Source organism: Belonocnema kinseyi, chromosome 4 (genome assembly GCF_010883055.1).
Source record: "Belonocnema kinseyi isolate 2016_QV_RU_SX_M_011 chromosome 4, B_treatae_v1, whole genome shotgun sequence".
Lineage (NCBI taxonomy): Eukaryota > Metazoa > Arthropoda > Insecta > Hymenoptera > Cynipidae > Belonocnema > Belonocnema kinseyi.
Window position 1 is genome coordinate 139,033,103 of NC_046660.1, and position 23,212 is coordinate 139,056,314.

The 23,212-nt window shown below is 33.6% G+C and overlaps 1 protein-coding gene across 7 annotated transcripts in view; it reads right to left on the bottom strand.

Moving 5' to 3' along the window:
* LOC117170592 (2-(3-amino-3-carboxypropyl)histidine synthase subunit 1) overlaps positions 1 to 23,212 on the bottom strand; it is a 194,989-nt gene that overhangs the window by 5,619 nt on the left and 166,158 nt on the right. The window contains exon 6 of one of the 7 annotated variants that reach the window (XM_033357461.1): positions 16,585 to 16,762. The exons of the other annotated variants lie outside the window; for them this stretch is intronic. Within the exon in view, the coding sequence (XP_033213352.1) occupies positions 16,754 to 16,762 (9 nt within the window). The 3' untranslated portion in view covers positions 16,585 to 16,753. Of the gene's footprint in view, positions 1 to 16,584; positions 16,763 to 23,212 lie in introns of those variants that run through there. 7 annotated transcript variants of the gene reach the window in all.

Sequence of the window (23,212 nt, forward strand, 5' to 3'; positions counted from 1 at the left end):
AAATAAATCGATTCTGCGCAGGAAAAATGAATTAATCCACGATTTTATAATCGCAGTTTTTGTAACAGACCGTTATCTCATAATAATGAAAGTGTTAATTTGTCGTTATTACGGATATGAGAATGACAATCGCGTTGGAATTTTGAGTCCGCACAGTTGAATATTTTTGTGTAATTTTTTGCATATCTTATCTTAATAACCATCCTTGAAGCAAGCAGAGTCATTTTTTCGATAAAATGTTTATATTTTGTTTAATAATCAAACAGGGAATAACAGTAGTAGTAACACGCAGTGTTACCTGTATATACATTTTCGGCGTGTATAATCTAGCTTATAATCTATAATGTAATGATTTTATTAAAAAGTCGGCTCTGCGTGCTTCAAGATATGAAAGTTTAGATGACGTATGCAAAAAATGAGTCAAAAATATTCAACCATGCGGCCTACAAATTCAAAACAGAATACTCTTTTTTTTACAAACTACCACGTTATTATTGCAAATATTAACCGATTTTCATGAATCTTTTTTCAATTTATTGTAACCATTCAAATAATTTAATTCTGTTAATTAAAATTGAATTAATCAATGATTTCATAATGTTAGTTTTTCTAACTGGCCGAAATCATTCGTGCCGTATCATTCATCGCCCTACGGGGAGTCTTCTGACTTGAGTTTCACGAGGGTGAGCAGGGTCGTTGTGGACATGCATTTACAGCTACCACTGAGTGTCACAGCTATTTTTCTTTATTGTTCTCTACGTTTTTGATTATTACACACAATATAAACATTCTATTGAAAACCCGGCTCTGTTTGATTTGAGATATGGTTATTTAGATGAGGTATGCAAAAAATTAGACAAAAATATTCAACCGTGCGGCCTCAAAATTCGGACGCGATTAGACATTCTGATAAAGGGCCTTACAGTGCTCCATCATCTGCTCGTTCTGAAATAGAAAAGCCTGCGACAATTTTTCGGAAAACCTAGCAGACTCTTGTGAGGAGGAGGTAATGTGAAGAAGAGCTTGGAGAAGTCGACATACTGAAAAAACTACCAGCATAAATGGAAAAATAAGAAGAGAAGGAGGAAAAAATAGAAGAATCTGAGGAGAAGGGTGATCCCGAAGAAAATCCTGCTGAGCTTCAAACAAAATAGTTCCAAAAACGATATTTTTGCCTCCATTTTGTTGGCAGGAGCCTGATTTGTAGGATCTTTTTTGGGTTTTAGTTGGGACCCCAAAATGAACTTCAAACTACATATTGATTGGATTACTTCCTTTGTTAAATGGTTCCAGTAACGGGGATTGAAATTTAAAACCAACAATTTTCAACTTTTTAAATTTAAAATCTGTGTATTTTTGCGATTGAAAAGAATCTTAAAAACGCCTCAAAAACTAAAAATCCATTAAATATAACAATATAATTGAAAACTTAATTTTCATTAACTTTTATCAAAAATTTAAAATGATTTTTGAAAAATTCCAAAAACTTGGGAGTTATTCAAAATTGAAAATTTGGGTCTTTATTTGAACTCTCATAACTTTATTGATTTTGATGCTATCAAGGTGTATGGTTTTTTAAAATTATTCGCAATAAGATGCAGTTGTGAAGACATTTTTTAAAATTTAAAAAACTTCTTGGATTTTTCAAAACCAAATTTTTAAACTGAATTTCTAAAAAAATCCACTTTTTTCTTTATTCTTTATTCTTTTTATACAGGGTGTCCCACCAACTATACCATCTCTTATACTGTATGATAGTGCACTACAAAATAGACAAAAAAGTCCTCTAACAAAAAGTTGTACGAAGCTTAGTTTGGGCAAAATTAAGCTTCAAATTTGGATCTTTTCAACCAATGAGATGCGAGCTTTAGCGACCACTTGTACGTGTTCCAACTTAAACATAGCCACCCGAGTTGCCAGACTTAAAAAAGTAGTCCATTAATGCATTTCTTAACCATGTTTGTTTAAACAATCATTTATAGTTATTGAGCGACTAAATATGAGACCCAGGTAAAACCAGGATAACCACACTTTTGCGTATCAATTATTGCATCATAAGCTATAAATTTAATTGGCTTCTCATTATAATGGAATTACATACATATGAGGGGCCAAAAGGTAGTTTTTATTTATTTTTAAATATGAAGCAATGCTTCGATTATTTCCGCAAAAATATATATTTAACACTTAACGTTCAACATGCTATAGAAAACATTATTGGCGTACCAAAAGTACTTCATTAAAAAAATGTATTACAAAATTTTAGTAATTCTTTATATCCCCTTATAATCATCAGAATTAGTTCTGGCATTTTTTTCAGACCCTTTTTAGTTCCCTCTTTAACTTATATCTTAACCATCAAGATCGGTTCAGCCGTTTACGAGAAAATTCTATTTTTGAACAAAAAATTTTTTTGAATTAATACTTGGGGTAAATTTATTTTATAAGGGTAGCCACTTACCCCGTAATATAGACCACATCTGACTGGGGCACACAGACCATGCTTATCCTGATACGGACAAAGTAGCTCTTCTTTTGGGTGAACAACTTTTGCCTTTTTGTTTTTTCATAGTTTGTTTCATTTGTCCAAAGATTTAATTTTTTAGTATCAATGTTGTTTTCTACGAATAAAACAAAAACTAGGCATTCCATCAAAACGTGATTAATAAAAAATTGTAAATATTTGTTGGATGCATAATTTTTTTCCATTCGTATTTTTTTGTTTCTTGCACAGTATGATCGCAAAATGGAATTTTCATTTTTCATTGTTTTTTGCGCAATCAAAATGTAAATTTTCGATTTTCCAAGGAAATTCTAAAAGTTGTTATGATAATCTTGTAGATTCCAAAAAGCAAAGTTTGTTTTTTGACTTTTTTCATATGGTGCGTTGTTTGGTTTAAAATTTTCGTTCTTTTTAGAATTTTGCAAACGCTATACGTTCAATAAAATCATTAGGATAAATTATTCGTCCTTTTGAATACCATAAATCACTGCAGATAACATGTTCACCTCTTGAAAAAAGTGTGTACAAAAACATTGAAAATGCTCTAGATTTTTTATTTGCTATCCAAAATAGCTAGCAAAAAACTCGTCCTTTTAGTATACCCTTATAAAGTATGCCAAAAGGTGATCCAATCAGTTAATTCCTTCAAATATTACCGAATTTACGGACTAGAACGACAACAACGTTTTTTTGGGTATATTTTTTCATGGCGTAAGACGTGGCAAAAAATGGCATAATTGACTAAATTATTTAAGCCTCCATACATTTTTAGGAAGTAATTCTCTACTTTCTATTGCATGATTAAAATTTCTGTTCCGAAAGCTTTTTCGATTGCTTTTGACTTAGATACAATGAAAATGGTCTGATTTTCACGCCGAAGTGCAATCTGCAGCAAAATTTTGAAAGTGTCTGAAAAGTTGTACATTTTTTCTTTTCCATAATTCTACGAAAAGGTGGATTATTTGCGATTGAATTAGTAACTCATAAAGTCTTTTTTCGACTCTTCATTTAGTAAGTATACAACTTTGCTTGCTACGTTCGAATCAATGAGATTCTACTGAGGAACCAGCTACAAGAGAGTCCGTTTAGTGCATTACATCCCTTTAGTACAATTTTTACTGGCGCAATCAGTGAAATCTCTTTCACCAACTTAATTTTACTGATTATATTTAGTGAATATTGGAATTTTAATGAAATACCACTGATAGGAAAAAAATGGCTTACTAAAATAATACACTTTTCCAAACCTTCAGTTCTTCTGTTGGTTTTGTTACAATAAATATAGCACAATTTCAGTAACAATTGAAACACGTGTGAAAACCGGGGGTTAAAAAAGTTTTGTCATCAAAACTTAAAGCATTTTCAAAATTAAAAAAAAAAATTCGTTTTCAAATTTTATAAATTTTTGTCAAAGTTTCTTATAGATGGGTAGAAAATTTGCAAATAATCCAAATAAAAATTTTATCTTCGACGAAAATTAGCAGTTTTATATTTTTGAATATCTTGCAAATTTTCAAAAATAGAAAAAAAAATATTTGTCCGATAGATTAGAAAATTGCATTCAAAGTTTTCACTATATATCATATGTATTTAAAATCTATCTCTGCTTAATTTTTCGATTCGCCCAAAATTGAAAAGGTTAAAGCTTTTTCCAAATTTAAAGCAATATTTTTTAAAGAGTTTTAGAAATTTTTATCGAAGTTTTTGGTACACGACAAAAATAATTTCAAATTATCCTTATGGCATTTTTAATTTCGATAAGAATACAAAAAGTTATATGGTATTCAAAATTTTTAAATTGTTCAAAAAATGGATAAAAATATAATTTTTCAATAGATTAACTAATATCAACTCAAAAATGTTTTTAAGAGAACCCTAAAGCATTATTTTTAGTAGATATTAACAAGATTTACCATTTATCTTAATGAAAATTTCCAATTGGACACAAATTGAAAATGTTCTAGATTAATTAATCAAAGCTTGCCTTGGAACTAAAGTTTTAACGAACGGAATCAATGCCAACGGCTTAATCTCTATATTAGGTAAATTTAAAGAAAGAAAATGCGTTTTTTATCAACATTATGTTGAAAAACATGCCTTCTTTTTATATGCTGTTTAATTTTGTCTGCATCGTTTTATTTTTCAAAAGAGAATTTACTCTATAACCTAATTATGGAGAGCGAAGCGCAAATATGGCTATGAAAATGTAATCGTTAAAGCCGCAGATGCTTTGAGAACTTCCTTTAAAAACGAATGAAAAAAAAGTCAGTTCCAATTTATGACTGTATAATTCCTCAGAAGTTTAAATCACAGCTGTCGATTTAAGTTACAATGATTATGATATTTGGAAAAAATTCAGTTCAACTGTACATATTACACGTACAAAAACGAGCGCAAACATCGAGGGCGCACTCAAATTTGGCGAGGAACGCCGCGCGCGAAACTCGCAATGAGAATGTGCCGCGCAACGGGCATATTTTTTATTTAAGTTATTGTAACAAATTTTTCAGAAAGAAATTTTGATAAGTTTCGTAAGTGTTCTTTATTTTTATTTATTTTTGTTACCAGGCATGTAACAGAAATGTTAAGAGGTATAAAAAAGTGGATTTTTGTTGCAAGAGAATGTGTTTTGTTATATAAATCTTAGTAATAAATTTGTCAGAAATTTTGCCAGGTTTTGTGAATGTTCAGCTTTTTATTTATTTTTGTTACAAGCTATGTAACAAAAAATCTGAGAGGAATCGAAAAAAGTAAATTTTTTGTTGGTAAAATTTTGGTAAACTGTTTCTTTGTGTTTCGAAATAACAATGGTAGGGCGACAACTCGACGGGGAATTACCGAATATAGGATCTGGCGTGTATCGCCGAGACGCACAAACTATCTCAACGTTTCAAACTCGTACAAGTGGCCACTAAAGCTCGCTTCTCATTGGTTGATTAGGTCGAATATTGAAGCTTTATTGTACCCAAACTAAGCTTCACAAACCTTTTTGCTCGAGGACTTTTTTGTTTATTTTATTGTGCACTATCACAATATACAGAGTGGACACGCTGGTGCTGACATGTACAGAGAACTTGAAAGCTACCCGAATTGCACCACAGTAGGGGAGAAGCCATTTTAAGGGGCATTTTCAAATTTCGCTGTTTTAATGTTGCATTCGGATCGTCCATTCGATCAAGTCTTTGCATTTTCGGATCAAGTTTATCATAGTTTTCATGGTTACATTCGAAACTTCAAATGGATACAAGTTTCAAAGACATATAGGTTATGTTAAGTAGTAATTACGAATAATAAAAGTGTTTATTTAATAATAAAGTGAGATATGTAGACAGAGAAGGAAATGTAAAAATTTTTCTGTCCAAAAACCATTATGGAGTGGCTGCTGAGTGACAAATACTATGAAATAGTAATGATCTTCGGCGCTTCCAGTGGGCTAAGAGTGAATTGTGTTTAATGCTTATTTGCGATATAAAAAAGGAATGTTATAGATAGACAAGATATGTTTTAAATAAAGTGAATGAAATATATTACGTGTGAAAACTTTGAATTGACATTAACTACTTTTACTTACAGCGATTAAGGCAAAAAGGTTAATCTAAACATAACCTCGAAATAATGACAGACCGGCCCGGTATGTTTATTATAGTTCCGATTGATTATTCTTTACCAAGGAAATGCTTCGTGGTTTGGTATGTTTATTACTGACAGTGTGGGCAGTAATAATTTAAATAATAATTACTTAATAATAATTTTAATAAGTAATACATTGTTTCTGAGTGTCCTAATTTATTTGCATTGTTATTTTTTTCGTAGATCAATCCTACACGAAATACCTATCAGGAAATGCAGATGAAATGGGTACATTTCGGCAGGTGCGTTTCAATCAACTTTATTTCAAATCGTTATCTCTGGACCTTACCCCAATATTGGGGATTGATCAGCCTCTAGAATTAATTCTGAGACATGTTGATGGTATACGCGTATCAGAAAGATATCTCGAAGCAATATAACTTGCCTAAATTGTAATTAATAAAGTTCTTAGGAAGTTTTTTTATTTAAGAAAATATTTCCTCTGGACATCTTCTCAAAATTTGGTTTGATCAACAACTAAAAAAATTATAGAGTAGTTGAGGGTAAGAGTGTATCAAAAATTATAGGCAATCAGCAAAACTAAAAGAAAAATCGATTTTTGACCAAATTTATTTTGAACTTTTTTTCTGAAAAATTCAAATTAAAAAAAAATCATTTCGTTCCAAAAAAATGGAGTCAAATCTACGTCTTATTATGAATAATTTGGAAAAATTATTCTTAAAATATTATTTAAATTGCCAAATTTATGAAAGTTACAAAAACGATGTATGCACGAACTTTGAGTTCAAATTCTCGGGTCTCGGTCGCTTGATCTTTGTCATTAAAATCGAAAGGGTTTAATACATAATTTGGAGCTTTATTACTGAGTAGGTTAGAAGGCAAGTTGTCCATAAAAACTTGTTTTTTTTTTCTCGCGAGGTTGAGAAGTCCTGCTCTTTCTCTATACTGTCTAATATGTTCACTTTTAGGGATGTTACAGATGAACTGAATACAAGCATAAAGCATACACTCAAGATTGGCATTAAGCTTACCAATGATAACATCATATGCCACATAACCGCAGTCACAGGAAGAGAGGATAAGGCTTTCAATTAGGAGAATATGCGTTAAAGTAGGCAGTGATTCTTTATTCCTGGTAAGCTGTTTGAGGACTCTAAAGGGTTTTCTCTAAATATCCATAACTTGATCTTTTCAAGTAAGAGAACAATTTAGAGTATAGCCTAAATCTTTCACGAATTGCACTAAAGGAATTAGAACCCCATCTATACAGAAGTGAAGTAGGGACGGAATTGTTTCAAGTGATGGTGAGGAAGAAAATCATATGATTTTAGCCATACTTTTAGCAGGGTTACAAGTGAGAAAAATTTTCAGGTCCTACTGCAACGCCCGATCGATATCCTCCTGTACCTTTTGAAGAGACCCGGAGAAGTAAAGCATATACGTGTATCATCAGCATATTTGTGATAGTTGCAGTCTACCAATTTTGAATACTACGAAGCGTAATGCTTTTAGACCGTACACAACCGAGTTTCATTTTCATGTAACCTAAAACGTGCTCTCGCCATTCACAATCGACAATTGGCTCATAAACGATAATATCGAAGGCATCATTTTTCCCGCTGAGTTCTTGAGAAATAGAGCTTTAAAAAAATCCTCAATCATCCAATGTTTAATTTAAATAAATACAAAATTCACTTTTTTGAAATAATCCACATAGTTTGACACGCTTCATTCTTCCCAATGATTATGGGAGAATTTAGATATAAAAAATAAATCAAGAAGTACCTCAATTTGTGGTTCAAACAAGCCAATCTAACCAACTAGCTAGATGTCCGTGTGCAGAAGTGAACTTTTTCCAGAAAAAGTTGTTAATTTTATCAGGGCCTGGCACTGAAAAGTTCTTAGTTCCAGCATTAACTTTTTTCACTTCTTCAGGAGTGATTATTAAACACTTGTCGTCTGAACTCTTTATTTTATCTGACGTGTATCTCTATATAGTTGCTCACAGAAGACTTGAATCTCTTCTCGACTAGGTGGATTTTTAACGTCACATAACGTTTTATTGAACAGGCGCAAAGGATGAGAACAAAAGGTGGAATTTTCCTGAATACACTTTACTCGCCCTTCAAGGCGTTCTTTGGCTGTTGAAAAAGCTCTTATTTTTTGCGTCCAGTGATGCTTGATGGCCAACGATTTACACTTGTTCAGCGTGTGCTTTGCTTTCCGTAAGTTTCGAACAAGTGCCTTAACTTTTGAAGTGAACCTTTTATTTCATCTTATGTGGCTAATCACGCACTGAACATTTGGATGCATATCGTCTCATTGTAATTTTAGACTGAAGCTGTGCAATACGCTCGAAAGTCTTACTTAGGCGTACTGAAATCTCATTTCATCTATTGCCGCTAAGCAGAGACCGATGTTACATCCGCCACTTTAAAATTATCGTTTAATTTCGAAACCCATTTTCTTGAGAAGATTAACAGAAAAATTCCTCTGTCCTTTTATTATGAACCTAATTATGGTAACACGCTACGATCGGTAAGACAGAAGCCGCAAAATATTTAAAGTGTTACCCTTGAGGGATAAGACCTCAGAGCGCATGGGTATGTTACCGATCTTCCCGGAGTTTAAATCTAATCATGGTAACTGTACTACAGTCGGTAAGTGTAGTGTTACCATAGAGGGATAAGAACTCAGAGAGCACCGGTGAGATACCGATACTCGATCATTGAGAAACTACAATTGCACACTGTACCGTTATACAATATTTATACTTTTAATATTTTAAAACAACAACAAAACTAAAACCAAACATCATATCATTCTAATGATATGATGCAGTTCACCATTAATGGGTAATCCACGCAGTGAAAGAACATGTGTGTAGTCAGACACACCGAGAGAGAAGAGAAGAGACAATGCGAGTGTCGAACACTGCTGTTGAACAAATGTATTACTCATCCATGACATTACTGGCCAATGCGGTGAATATAAAACATTAGTCGAAACATCGAATCATACGAAACTCAATATCGAGAGTATCGCGCACGAAGCAACTTCTCTCTGAATTGTCAGGGCGTGCCAATTTACAAATACACCTCTTCATGACAAATTATAAATGCACATCTACGTGACAAATTGCAAATGCAACTCTACTAGACAAATTAAAAATGCATCTCTACGTGACAAATTACAAATGCACCTCTACGTGACAAATTACAAATGCACCTCTACGTGACGAAGAACCGCATTGTGTAAAATCGCGTACTTGTATTTTTCATCGTGAAATAATATGAAGTGTTAAGCGTGAACTAAGTCCCTTCGGCCTTCGGTCGTCGTATAAGTTGATTTCCGAATAGTTCGTGTCATCAAATAAAAATACCTGACAGAATTCCGTCGCTATTCTACAAATCGTGGGGGATATCATCGACACTACAAATCTTCTCTTGCCATTTCAAGACTGAAAGGTAGCGTAAGTTTTATAATGCTTTTATTATAAACTAACTTTATGTTCTTGTATTATAATAAATGTAATTTATAAGAATAGTCCGGGTGAATATCGACCCAACGTTCCAGTAACCTCTACATGTATCCTCTTCGCGCCGGTTACTTTTCTTTCCAACAGGTAAGGACGTCCTTCCATAGTTGGAAAGACCATTTAAAACGATGTTTTCGCATTCGTCGGGGCCATTGAATGGTCATCAACTCGGTCTCGCCCTATTGCCACTCCCACATGAAACATACACTCCATCCGAGAGAGATATATGTGACCATCCGCAAAAAAGGGACTTAATGCGGAAAAAATCGATTTTTATTTGTTTGCGATAATCTACAGTTTCTGAGTTACCCTTTCATTTCCAATAAACAGAAATTTTCTAAGTCAATTACTTTTCTTGTTATTAAGCTACAAACATAGTCATGATTAGCGTACGCGGAGCCCAAACGAGAGGCCTGCGAAAACCAGCCCTACCACTCACCACTACTGGGAACAGCCGAAGCAAACCGAAGCGAGCGGAGCCCACGGATACGGTGCCTAAAGGTGTATTGGTAAGTATATGGGGTACTTTTCGTAGACGCATCCCCACTACACAAATGCTGGCTTGCGGACTCTGTTAAAATCGCCCGTCCTGTAAAATTCAGCTTTGACGCATTAGGTCCCTTTTCTCGCGGACGGTCACATATACCTAATTCATCATGCATTTGGCGTAAACCCAGTCCGTGCATGATTGGATAAAAACGAAGCTTCACTCAATATGTCTAATCAGAAACACTACTTTTTTTAGATCGCTTGATTAAATTACAAAAATGCGTCCACGATTGATAATTTACACCGTGAAAGCCCCGTCCAGACCATTCAAAAATAAAAATCCAACTATAACAAAAATGCAATGAATTATGCTGTTACGTCACCAGTATCGCACAGTGCCACACACAATAGGCATCTTTCGGATGGAAGTCATGATTCAGTTGAGAGTGGCAATAGAACCGAACCGAGGCCACCTAAAAGTGTTTCTCAGGATAGGAAAATTAGCTGCAACTTATATCGCTCTCCCTGATTTTTCTCCCTGAAGATGTTGATCTCTGGAATCTAAACTGTGTAGTTTACGAAAAAGCGGTCTCCCTGTTCAGCAAAAATAGAAGTAATGATACTTCAGTATGCCTGATTAAGGCTCGCAAGCTTATTGGGCAGCTTCAGTTTAGAATAACAACGGCGCACAGTGGGCCTAATTGGGAATTTAACATTAAAAATTACCTACAGCCTAAAATTATTAACCGATTTTCAAAATTTTTTTCGAAGTGATCAACAATAGTTGCATGAGAGCGTGTATGAATTAGATTTTTCAATTTTTATCATTATCTATTTTTGATATAAATAAACAAAAACTGAAAAAGATACATTTTTAATTATTATTTTTTATCCTTGAATAAATAACTTAATCCCATTCTCAATGAAACTGAAATCCGAAGTATCTAAAGAATGTAAATAATTAACAGGATATCGAATCTAATTGTTCTAAAAAAATCTTTGAAAATCGTTTAAGAATTGTTGGCTGCATTTGATTTTAAATAGTAAATTGCCAATTTAATCCACTGTGCGACGTGACGACATGCAATAAATGTTGAGTGCGTAATAAGCTACATAAAATAAAATAAAAAGTTGAAGCCAAAAGTTTGAAAACTTGCTCGAAAATTACTGAAAGCAAATCACACGTTAAACAAGTGTACACTGTTGACCATCAAGCAGCACTGGACCCAAAAATAAGAGCTCTTTCAACAGCGAAAGAGCGACCTGAACGAAGAGTATAGTGGATTCAAGAAAAATTCCACCTATTATACTCATCCTTCCAGTCTGTTCAAACAAACGTCATGTGCTGTTGAAAATCCGCCTTTTCGAGAAGAGATTCAAGTCTTCTGGGAACAAGTACATGAAGATACTCATCAGCTAAATGAAGACGCTTTAGATTTCTCAGTATTTCGTAACATTTCCCAGAAGCAACAGTTGCAAAGTCCAGAAGAAGAAAGTCCACTTATTACTGCTGAAGAAGTGGAAGGATCCATGGGACTAAGTCCTAAGACCAGAGATTTGTCAAGTCCAAAGAACAACCGGCCCATAGCTTGTTCAAACACCAACTACTGTCTAGTCCCTGGCATCCTTAAAGAGTCAATATTAACATCTATCGAGCCGGTATGGAATGCAACAGTTGAATAACGCAGATGTAAGAGTTGGCTGGCGGGTCGCAGGGAGAAATGGTTAATAGACAGCTGTATTACAAGATTTCTCATAACATCTAAGTAACTCTCTAAGTCCGATACGTTCTTGTATCTCCCTTTTGTCTTTATTTATTGTGCCGACGCAAAAGCTCTATACACCTATGTGGCCCACCGAACAGAAGACAATTTAAGGTCATTCACCTTTCATACATGGACGACCTTAAGATATTTGCTTCTTCTAAAGAAGAACTTCACATCTTGGTAGCGGCTGTAAATAGGTATTCTACAGAGATTGGCATGAGCCTTGAGCTAGATGACAGTGCCTGCGTCTATCTACACAATAGAAGACGATAAACTACATTATCGCATGATGTAGTTCTAGCTACATGTGTTCTAGCTATATATGTGTTCTAGCTACAGCCTGTTCAGTTCTAAATAGCACAGATTCTCTTATGCAACTCGTACATCAACATGAAGTCGCCAATGCTGTGACATTTCTATACCGAGCCGCAGATAGGGCCACAGAGCAATGTTCTCTCCCATTTGATTTTAGCGACCGTACGAATAGCCTAGCATCACTAACACCTTTGGTGCTTATAAATTGTGAACAGGAAGCAGAACATTCGCTTCTAGTAACAGAACACGCTAAAAAGCCCATTCATGGTAATCTCTACGGCATGTTACGTAGAGAAGAGCTATAGATGGGTATGTCTAACACGTTTCTCATAATGAACGTACCTCCAGGCGAGACTGACTGCCGAGCCTGCAAGCAAGAGCCATAAAACATTCGTACGTGTTTCAGTGAATGATCAAAGTATGCATGATACAGGTATATACAGAGACACAATTGCAACTCTAAAAGTGTTATATTAACATTTTCGGCTTCCCATACGCTCAGGGGGAATTCGAGTTCGTTGTGGAGAATGATCAGTGTAAGATCTACTGGAATTTCTTTTTCTCCACCACTCAACGCATCAATGCTACAAAGCCTGATATTATCCTCCATGATCTAAAGACGAAGATACTTTGCGTGATTGAATTCTCTGTACTATCCAATAGTATTATCAGGGCAAAGGAGGAAGAAAAACAGGCGAAATATTAAAGTCTCCTTTTTGAGCTCAGCATGCTGTACCAAGTCTACAAAGTCCATCTTTTACTTCTCTTAATCGGCTTCGTTGAAGGTATAAAAGCTTCATTTCTTAGGCGATTCAACAAAATCCCTGTTTGCCAGCGTCAGATTTAGTCCATCGCGAATCAGATACAAATGGCTGTTCTTCCGAGATTACTTGGTCTCGTCCGTCAAAATTGCCCCTTATAACATTGTACAAAGGTTTGTAGCTCTAAAAAAAGTATCCAGATGTAAAATTTTCATCTCCAACCATGTCGTGTGCTGCATAAGGTCATTCGCGGCTAGAGACTGGAATTTAAGAAACAGTTTTGTACGAAGTCTCTTTCATAAGTTTCCCGTTCTTTCTTACCTTCTAGGATAGAAGGAGTAGGAGTGGATGACGCATACGTTCTGTGTGCGTCAGGTTTGATTGCTTAAGGAGCCATGATCGTAGCTTCTGGAGCCTACAACTTCTCACACAATAATCATACCAAAATTCTACAAAAAATAACACAAAAGCCTTACCGAAGGTGTTTTCACCTTGGCATCGTGTTAAGGCGTGAGCTTTCCTCTTATGAATTCGAAGGCGATGTTACCGTAGAATTCCTACTGACAGGGTTTCCCATTCCTGACAGGAAGAGAATGAAGAACCATTTTACTATAGATAAGTTCTTTAGTCTTTTTCGTCGTTAGTCGCTCCCCAAACAACGTCGAGTACTTGATGCGCTGCCAATTCGAACACGAGGTGAGAGCGACCACAACTTTTCTTGACGGTATAGACTTTCGCCAAAACTTCATTGTAAATTTCCCGCAAATAAGAACGGTAACCCAAGACGACCTTAAACTAAGGCGTGAAATTATAGATGAGACTCTTCTGTCTAGAAGGACCATCAACCGAATAATATCTGATGTAAAGACAGCATTCCGCCAGCAAATCCTAGGCTGCGTAGGCGAAAAAGAGGATCAAGTTTACGGCGGAAATGAATAAAGAGATCAGATGTTGCTTTTGAGCAACAACACGGAGAGGATCCGTCAGGACCGAACAACATCATCTCTTAGCGGGTCTTCATCCTAAGCTGGCCCATAGAGTGATAGATCAACATATTGCTGATGAATTAAGTTCCATCAGGCGGCACCACATTATATCCGAGATCGACATAAGTAACACGAAAAACAGGTGCCACAACAGCTAGCATTACCTGTAGGGCACCCCGTCGATGCGTTTGAAGAGAAAGTTCTTATATCCGTGACATCACACGCTTCACTGATGCAATCCTAGAATTCGCAGATCAAGAACCATCAATTACAAACGATCTGCCGAAATTTAGAATTTACACGGACGTTCTCCGGTTAGTTGGCGGCCTGAAAACCAAGATACTGCCTCTATTCTTACAGCACGATATAAGCTTGCTGCAGGTACAGGCTCTTACATATTGCGGTACGGTCGCGTGAGCTAGGATGAAGAGCATAAAACTCAGAGGCCAGGATACTAAAACTATCTCCCACAGATACCTAAAGGTTCTGCACCCCGCCCTTGCTAGGATTCCTCAAAACATCTTGGAGAACCCAGATCACTTGCCCTCTTTTATGACGAAGGGGGTAACGCGTATGACCTAAAAAGGTAGATGCTGGTATTTCTAGGAATTACCGAACAATCACCTGCCTCTCTACTCTCTATAAGTATCTCTCGGGTCAAAGTGCCAAAGTGTACGCGTTTTTTGTAGATCTAAAAGGCGCGTTCCCTTCGGTAGATAGGGGGAGGTTGTAGGAGGCAATGGAAGAGAGGGGAGTGGAGAGAGGCCTGACCGAGAGGGTACGGAAGTTATATGAGGAGACGAAAGAAGGGGAGGGAATCTCTGAGGGCTTCTGGATGTATAGGGGGTTGAGGCTAGTTGGAGGAGTGTGAAGAGATGGAAAGGAGTGGGATACGCATGTTGGTATTGTTGCGAGAAAGGGGGGCTAAAAGAGCAGTAGCATAGGTGAAAGGGGTGTTGGGTAAGATGGAGAAGAAGAGAAGGAAGGAGGAAGAGGAATGGAGAAGGAAAGATTGTAAATAGGAGAGGAAGTAGGTGTAAGAAAACTGTAAATATTGTAAATAGTAGATAAGTATTAGGTGTTAGCCGCAGAGCCAGAAGCGGACAATGCGAGGCATAGCGGCAAAATAACGAAATGCGTGCGAGGCAAAGTGAGGCGAAGCGAGTAAAATATAAAGGTAAGCGGATTAGATATAAGGTGTGGATGGATTTTAAAAATAAATTCTACTTATTTAAGTAATTGAAAATATTTAAGTAAAGATGATAAATATCCCACTAGACCAATAGAAATAATTTGTAGTAAAAAAAACGAGAATAAAGTACTCAAAAGAAAGACTTCATGAAGAATTTACATGTTTGGTCTTGAGGGTATTTTTCAAGGACACGTCGGTTTCTGATACATTAAATTCTTCTTAGGATGATTCCCTACAAGCCGCTATAGTTTCCCGTAAAATTCTCCCAAACCCTGAAAAATTATTACGAAAACTCCAAAAAGTGATTTTTTCCCATGCAAATTACATGCAGTGATGCCGTCGAGCGATCTTTCCCGATATCGACACGATCCCGAGTCGATCCCAGCCTCCGGTATCGGGTTTGGATTGTATCGGTTTTAGCTCGACTCGACTTTGGATCGGGAAGTCGAGAAATCGGCTCGGGATCGCTACGTCACGGACACAAATCTGGCGAAGGAGAATCGAAAACCCGTCATGATCCCGAGCCCATATATCGAATTTCCGAGCCAAAGCCGAGCCGAGAGAAAACCGACGCGATCCCGACCCGATCACGAGACAGGATCGTATCGAAGGGCACCACTAATTACATGGGGAACTTCAAGTCGAAACCGACACATGCTGAAATAAAAACTAATACAAATAGAGAATTCCTTTTTTTCGGATGTGGAATAAGTTGTGTGGCCCACGTTGGTCGGCAATGTGCATCCCCACTCTGACGAATTTTCCGTTACTCTGCTTATAATAACTTCCATTATAAAAATAAAACAACAAATATATTTAAAAGTATCACAGAAATGAGATTAGCAAAACACGACAGGTGAAAGTCCTTCAATTCAAAACGAATTTCTCTTGACCACCAAGATTTACCGACCAAAAATATGAAGAAATAAAGATTCCATCGAGAGAAGTGCATTTCGATACTACTCCTTTTTTAGTTCAAATCCTTATATATTTCATGTAGTTTAGCCTCTCTTCTGAATACATTAGGAGGTTCTTTTAGCATTTATTCCTGTGAAAAAAATAAACGAATTTCATACCCTATTATAAAAAGGAGTATAAATTGGTGTTACTTATCTCTTTAATTTCTAAAAAAGAACACTTTTAAACGGCCACCAAGCCTACTTTCATTCTGTTGGCTTTACAAGTTCTTTAATCGGTGTTTTTCCAGCACCTTAGTATTTCTGTAGCGCTCCGCAAACTCTTCTCGGAACAACTAATTATCTGATGTACAATGAATAGCCACACATTTCACAAGAGGGTTAAGTGAATTGATATTTGCGACTATAGTGTTGCACCCTACGTAACTTAGTGTAGTGCAGTACTGTGCCTTCAGCATTGTAAAATTTGCTGTTATCGCAAATTTCTCTTCAATATATTTGTCATTATGAATGAGATTCCTGTGAAGACGATCTAGAGGGATTTCCATGAAGAACATAACTTTCTCCGTTATATCCATTGTGTCTCAAAATCGACATGTGATATCCGTAGTCCCTTTGGCGATGACATTTTAATGACGCTATCACTGCAGCCATAACGTATCCGCGTAACGGGTTAAATTTATGAAAGAGTTTTTTCACTGCAACTGAAATTAATTTTTAAAAGCACTTTTTTCGGTCGAATATTTTTTTTTTTTAAAGCATCCACACTTTCGAGCTTGATCGCGCAGTTAAGGTAAATGATTTGAGTCAGAAAACGGGATTCTATTTTTCATCTGCACGGTTAAATCATTTTGTCTGGTTTTGTGCATACTTCATCTAAATATTATTCTATTTTTTTCTGACAGATCCAATTTCTTGATCAAATGTTTATATTTTGTTAAACAATAAAAATTAAAGAACAATAGCAGTGAATCTCAGTGTTAGCTGTATGTGCATTTTCGCGACATGAATGTCAATTACAATTAGCACAATTATTTTATTCATATAATTGGAAAAAATTGAAAAAAAGGTTCAATAAAGTCAGTTTACATTTACAGTTATAATAGAAATATTAAAGTGCATATAAAAGTATAGCCAGACACACCATAGTGTGTTGAATCACGCAGACAGAACGACCCTTTTATTATCATGAGATTCAGGCCGGTTACAAAAACTGACATTTAAAAGCATGGAATGATTCAATTTTCATTACCAGAATTAGTTTATTCGTGTAATTATAAGAAAATAAAAAAAAAAGATTCCTAAAAATTGGTTAATATTTGCAGTAATAATCGAAATGTTAAGGAGCATGCAAAAGTGTATCTTTGTCGAAAAGTTTACACTTACTCCCTCAATCTGTATTATAAGTTATTAATTTTCAAAAAATGATTAAGGAGTGTTAGTAATTCGAATAATAAGCCCTATAAAATAAATTAACAGTTTGCTAGAAAAATTGTAAAAAAAGCTAACTAAATCAATTACTAAATGACTTCAGTCGATAAGAATGATTATTTTCATTTTGTGCACTTGAATTTCAAGTAATTAGATCCACTATGTACGGAAGACGCAACCAGGCCCAGCGTATATCGGTTGCTTCTATATTTCGCCAACTTTGCTAGACCCATTATATGAAAACGTCTCACCAGACCCATTTGTATGTAACTTTTTTTTCTTTGTTTGCCGCTATCAAACCCGCTACGTTGCCACATTTCAAGCCAGTTTTACTTCAAATTTTATTTGCAAAGTTTTGTCAAGAGCAAGCCTTCAAAGATTTTATAGTGCCTTACGTGGTGGCACGTGGGACTCAACAATCTCATAGATAGTTTGAAATATACGATATCATGCAGTAAATACCAATTGCAAAATAAAATATCTATATATTTTATTAACTTTTTTTTTAAATCAATCGATTTTTATTTCAAAAATGCAAATCTATTTCGTTTTTTATGAAGATATTTTTCTAATAAATTTTTAATTTACAAATTATAAACAAGAAATTGAGTCTTAATGCATTTAATTTATCTTATAACAAATTTTTTATTACTATAAAAATATTAAAATATATATTGCTTCATGTTCCCATAACATTATTTTTTATATCAAAAATCCCAATACAAAAACTCTTTTTCATATTTAAAATTTTTATCAACAATTTTTTTTTAATTATGCGAGCATGATTTGATTATCACCTGTATCAAACTGTTCAGTAAAACAATGTTTTAAAAACTTTTTCAAATAAAGGTAATTTCAAAATATGAAAATACCTGTATAGATTATATTACTCTCGTTTTGTAACCTAATTTTATAATTTTTTACTCATTAAAAAAAAGAAGGCTATCATATTTAAAATCAAAAAATCAAAATAGAAAAAAATTAATTTAAAAGAAAGAACAGTCATGATTTTTTTTAGTTTCATATGAATTTTTTTTATAATTAAAATTTCAAATTTACAGTTTACGCTATTTTTAGAACAACTATGTTGGATAAAATTCTCGATAGTTTTTCCATAAATTTTTGATTCATCAATTATTTTCCGATAGGTTATAATTTTTGTACATTTTTTGCAAAAAATACGATTCATTAGTTATTAGCCACCCCTACAATCTATTCTTTAGAACTGATTAGTACCAAAATTTTAGCTGAAGTTTTTTGGATGTTATTCTCGATTCATTTTTTAGGAACTTTTAATTTATCAATTGTTTATTGATATTTTTTACATTTCGTAAAGAAAAAAAAAGATTTTTTAATAATGACCCACGAAACAGCTTACACTGTTAAACCGATTGTTACTAGATTAGAATAATTATACGGTGAATACCATTTTCATTCATTTCAAAATATTATTTTATTCAATAACAATTTTTATTTAAAAAGAATTGAAATCTCACCAAAATCATCTATTATGCAAAAAATTTTGCCCAGCAAAAAGTCGACAATCGAATCAATATAGATATTTATTGAAATCAAAGTTTGCCAAGTAATTCTAAAATAAATCTAAATTTTTAATTTTATTATCGACTCTTTCTTTTCTTAATTATTACTATTTTTCCAAGTTTTAGGATTGTTCCCTTTTAATGCACTTCTTCAAGTCACTACATTTTCATATTTATGTAGATATCATTCAGGATTACTTGGCAAGCTTTAATTTTGGTATTTTAATCACTTTACATTTTGATCAAATTGATCACTTTTGTTCTGACGAAATTGTTTGTGTAACTTTTGTGGTTTTTATCATTTTTGTGTGATAATACATATTGACTCATTGATACTTTTTTTACTTATCATTTAAATTGAGTTAGAAAACGAAAAAGGTTTTCTTTATCAGAATTAAAAAACTTTTGAAAATAATTAATTTATACAAAACACTACATAATTACTTATATTACGACAGTTCCGATATTATCGAATATCGGATTGATCGTTAGATTGTCATGAGACAATATGCATAGAATCCAATCAATTAACAAACAATTAGCTTCAGAATCTGTTTCGAAAACGCCCGAGACGAATGGAAATATTTGAAATTCTCATATCTGAATATTTTCAATTTTATCAACAAAATTTAGGTTATTTTCAGGTCAATGCCTTTTTTTCCATTTCCGCTGAGCCGGAAAATTTGTATACTTTAATCATATAGACTAGTGCATAATATAAGTGTCTTTACATTATATACCTTATCACAAATTATATGATGTTCGGTAATTGCTACTTTGACTGAACTGTGCGAAAATAAGAGCTGTTTTGAAGACGTAGATATTGCATAGGCACTAATAATAATACAGTATTTTCATTAGAATATAGATCTTCTTCAATCACACATTTTTCAGTGGAAAATTTCTTTATCTTTTAATTTTTATTTTAAAAGGAAAGTTCATTTTTACAATTCCAAACAAGAGTACCTTGTCGTTTTTTTCCATTTACTTAGAGAGATGCTGGTTTTAAATAATCAACTTTATAATAATGCTATTAAAGATCTTGAAGACCTCTATTTTATATTGAACATTTTTTAATATATTCAATCATTTTCGAGAAAAAAAGTTAATAGAAGTTTTCAAAATTATTCTTCACTTTGAAAAATCGAAGAAAATTCGAAATTAAAAGAGACAAGCATTTTATTTGGCAATCGAACTCGAATTCAGCGTACCCAAATTCAAAGAAAATGCTATTTCTGAAAGGCTTAACTTCAGATAGAGCGGAAATTATTACTCACTTACTTTATAGACAAACAATGCACCATTCCACTTTATTAGGGACGGTGACTCACGTGCCGAAACTTGTTTTCCTAGGCATCTGCAACTCCATGTCTTTCTAATAAAAGAACACGGAAGATAAGTAGAACACTCGCCTTTTATCAGGAGCTTGGAATTCGACAAGTAATCATAAGTTAGCCAAATTTTTTCTATTAAATGAGTGAATTAGGGTGTACGTGAAATAAATTAAAGAACAATATATTTTATGATGTTTGTCATGAAACCGCTCTAAAAAAATATTCTCTGAGAATGAAAGTTAGTACTTTATTATTTATCCATAAAAATAAGCATTCAGTAGATTTTTACAGGTCATTCTCAAACATTTCTAATTTATATTAAAAATTTAACTGCCAATACTGCACCGTGATTTTTAATTAATAGCCTCAATGATTCAACAACTTAAAATTAAAATCTTCCCAAATCTATAATAGTTTCTAATGTCTTAAATGCCCCTAGAATAAATTCAAAATAATGAAAAATTAAGTAAACAATGTGTCAAATGCCAGCCTTAAAAATAAGAATATATTATAACTGCGCATTAGAAATTAATTTATTTTTTATTTGCTCATGTTCCAAAATATTGACAATTTCAAACTTAAAATTTAAAAATATCGACTTCAAGGGCTTTAAATTCATTAATTTTAAAGTTGGAATCCTACCGATCTTGTGTATAAATTATTAATTAAAACTTTAAAAATATTGGACTAGAAGATTTCAACAATGAATATTAATTTGAAATGAACTAATTGAAATGGAATAATTAAAAATTGTGTTGTTTCAAATAAAAACACATACAAATTCGACGATTTTCAATTTATTTTTCATTAATCCAATAAGTTCTTTCATTTTGAATGTTTATAATTTTAGAGCTCTGTATTTTCATATTAAGCGCTGAAATTCAAGTTTTTCAGTAATGGGAACATTTTTAACTGTTAGACGATTGAGATTTACCTTTATACAATAAAAATTTTTTAATAACTGCATTTTGGCTGCATTTGGCAGACTTGAGTCGTAGATCTTTCCTCTACTCTTGAATCATGCTAAAACCAGTACAGTTTTTTTCAAGCTTATTTATTCACGCAATACTATCCTGGCGCTGTCTATTTTTGCTACGTGTTTGATTCAAAACTTTCTGCTTTTAAGCCCAGTTCGAATCGAGAAAAAAAAACTTCGAACTGGGCAGTTCGAAAGTCTTCTGAATCAAATTTCGACGTGCTCAGTTTGAATCAAAGGAAAACTGATTAGAAGTAGGCAGTTCGAAAGTGTTTCGAATCGACCTTTGACGCGTTTAGTTCGAATCCTAAGAAAAACGATTCGAAGTGGACAGTTCGAAAGTCCTTCAAATGGACATTTGGCGCGTTCAGTTCGAATCGAAGGAAGAACTATTCGAAGTGGGCAGTTCGAAGATCTTTTGAACCAACATATATATTTAATTTTAACATATTTATTTTAACATATATATTTACGATTTAAGGAAAGCAAACGTTAGCTCACAAGACATTGATTGATCCTTCACATTTCTGTGGAAGATACCGTGCATCCTCTTATCTAGGAGCTGTTCACGAAAGTTTTTCTCTTGTGCGTTCTTAATCCGGGCTTTCAGGAGTGAGTACTCGAGATGGATTAGATTTGATGCATTTTGCTCACCCCTAATACTGAAGTCAAGTCCGAGATAATAGGGTGAACCAAAAAATGTTTTTCGAGCTAAAGGGAAAGACCCCCCTCCAAAAAAGTTTCCATTTCCGGAGAAAAAAAAATCGGTAATATTATTTTCTTCAAAATTTGGATGTGTGCCACCCAGCACTTTATAATTTCTTTTGATTAACATAGGAAACTTTTAAAGCTGTCACTTTTTAGCAATTTGAGTCGTCTTTTTTATAAAAATAATATTGTTTTTCATTGTTTGAAGTAGTAAATTTGCCTAAAAACATTATGTAATTATTTAAATAATTATTTATTGTCTATTTTAAAAATTGCTAACAATTAAGCCAGAGATATCAAATTTCTTTCTAATTTAGTATCCTACGCTTCGTTCTATAATTTCACGCAAAAAATGACTTTTTAAATCTACCAGAATTCTGGTTCAATATGGCCTTACTATTTTATCTGGTTACATTAACCAGATTGTATAGTTAATTTAAGCAGAATTCTGGTTAGTTTAATCATAATTCTGGTTACTTTAACCAGAAAAATAGTGCGGACATATTACATTTTTTTAAACAAATAGAAATTTGTTAGATATTAAAAGAAATGTATCAAAATTATGTAATTATTCAACAAAAATTAGCATACGATACCAATTTGAAAAAGTGGACATCTCTTGCTCAAATTTTCATAAATTTTGAAAATAAATAATTGTTTACATAATTACATAATGTTTTTAGAAAAATTTACTACTAAAAAAAAATGAGAAAATACTGCATTTCGATGATAAAATACGATTATTTTGCACATTTTTAGGGAATAAATAATTTTTTAAATAATTAAAATTTTTTTAAACAACTGAAAATTCTTTAAAGTCATGCTAAATATTGAAATTGCGCATTGGTAATTATATTTATGAAAAATACGATGGAAATTGCTAAAAAGTAACAATAATACGTAAAAATGTAGTTTTTTCATTTTTGGGTCATAATTGGTGCGCTGGGGGAGGGTGCACATTTTATTTCGTAGAAACTCTTCTTATATCCCAAAAAACTGGGCATGTTTCTATGAAATTCTGGAACATGAGTTCAATTTTTCGAAAGTTCAAAATTTCCTCATATTAATCAAATGGGATTTTGAAGTGCTTAGTGGTACGTGTTAATATTCGAATTATAAAAAAAAAATTATGGATTTTCTTTCTCCGGAAATGGAAAATTTTTG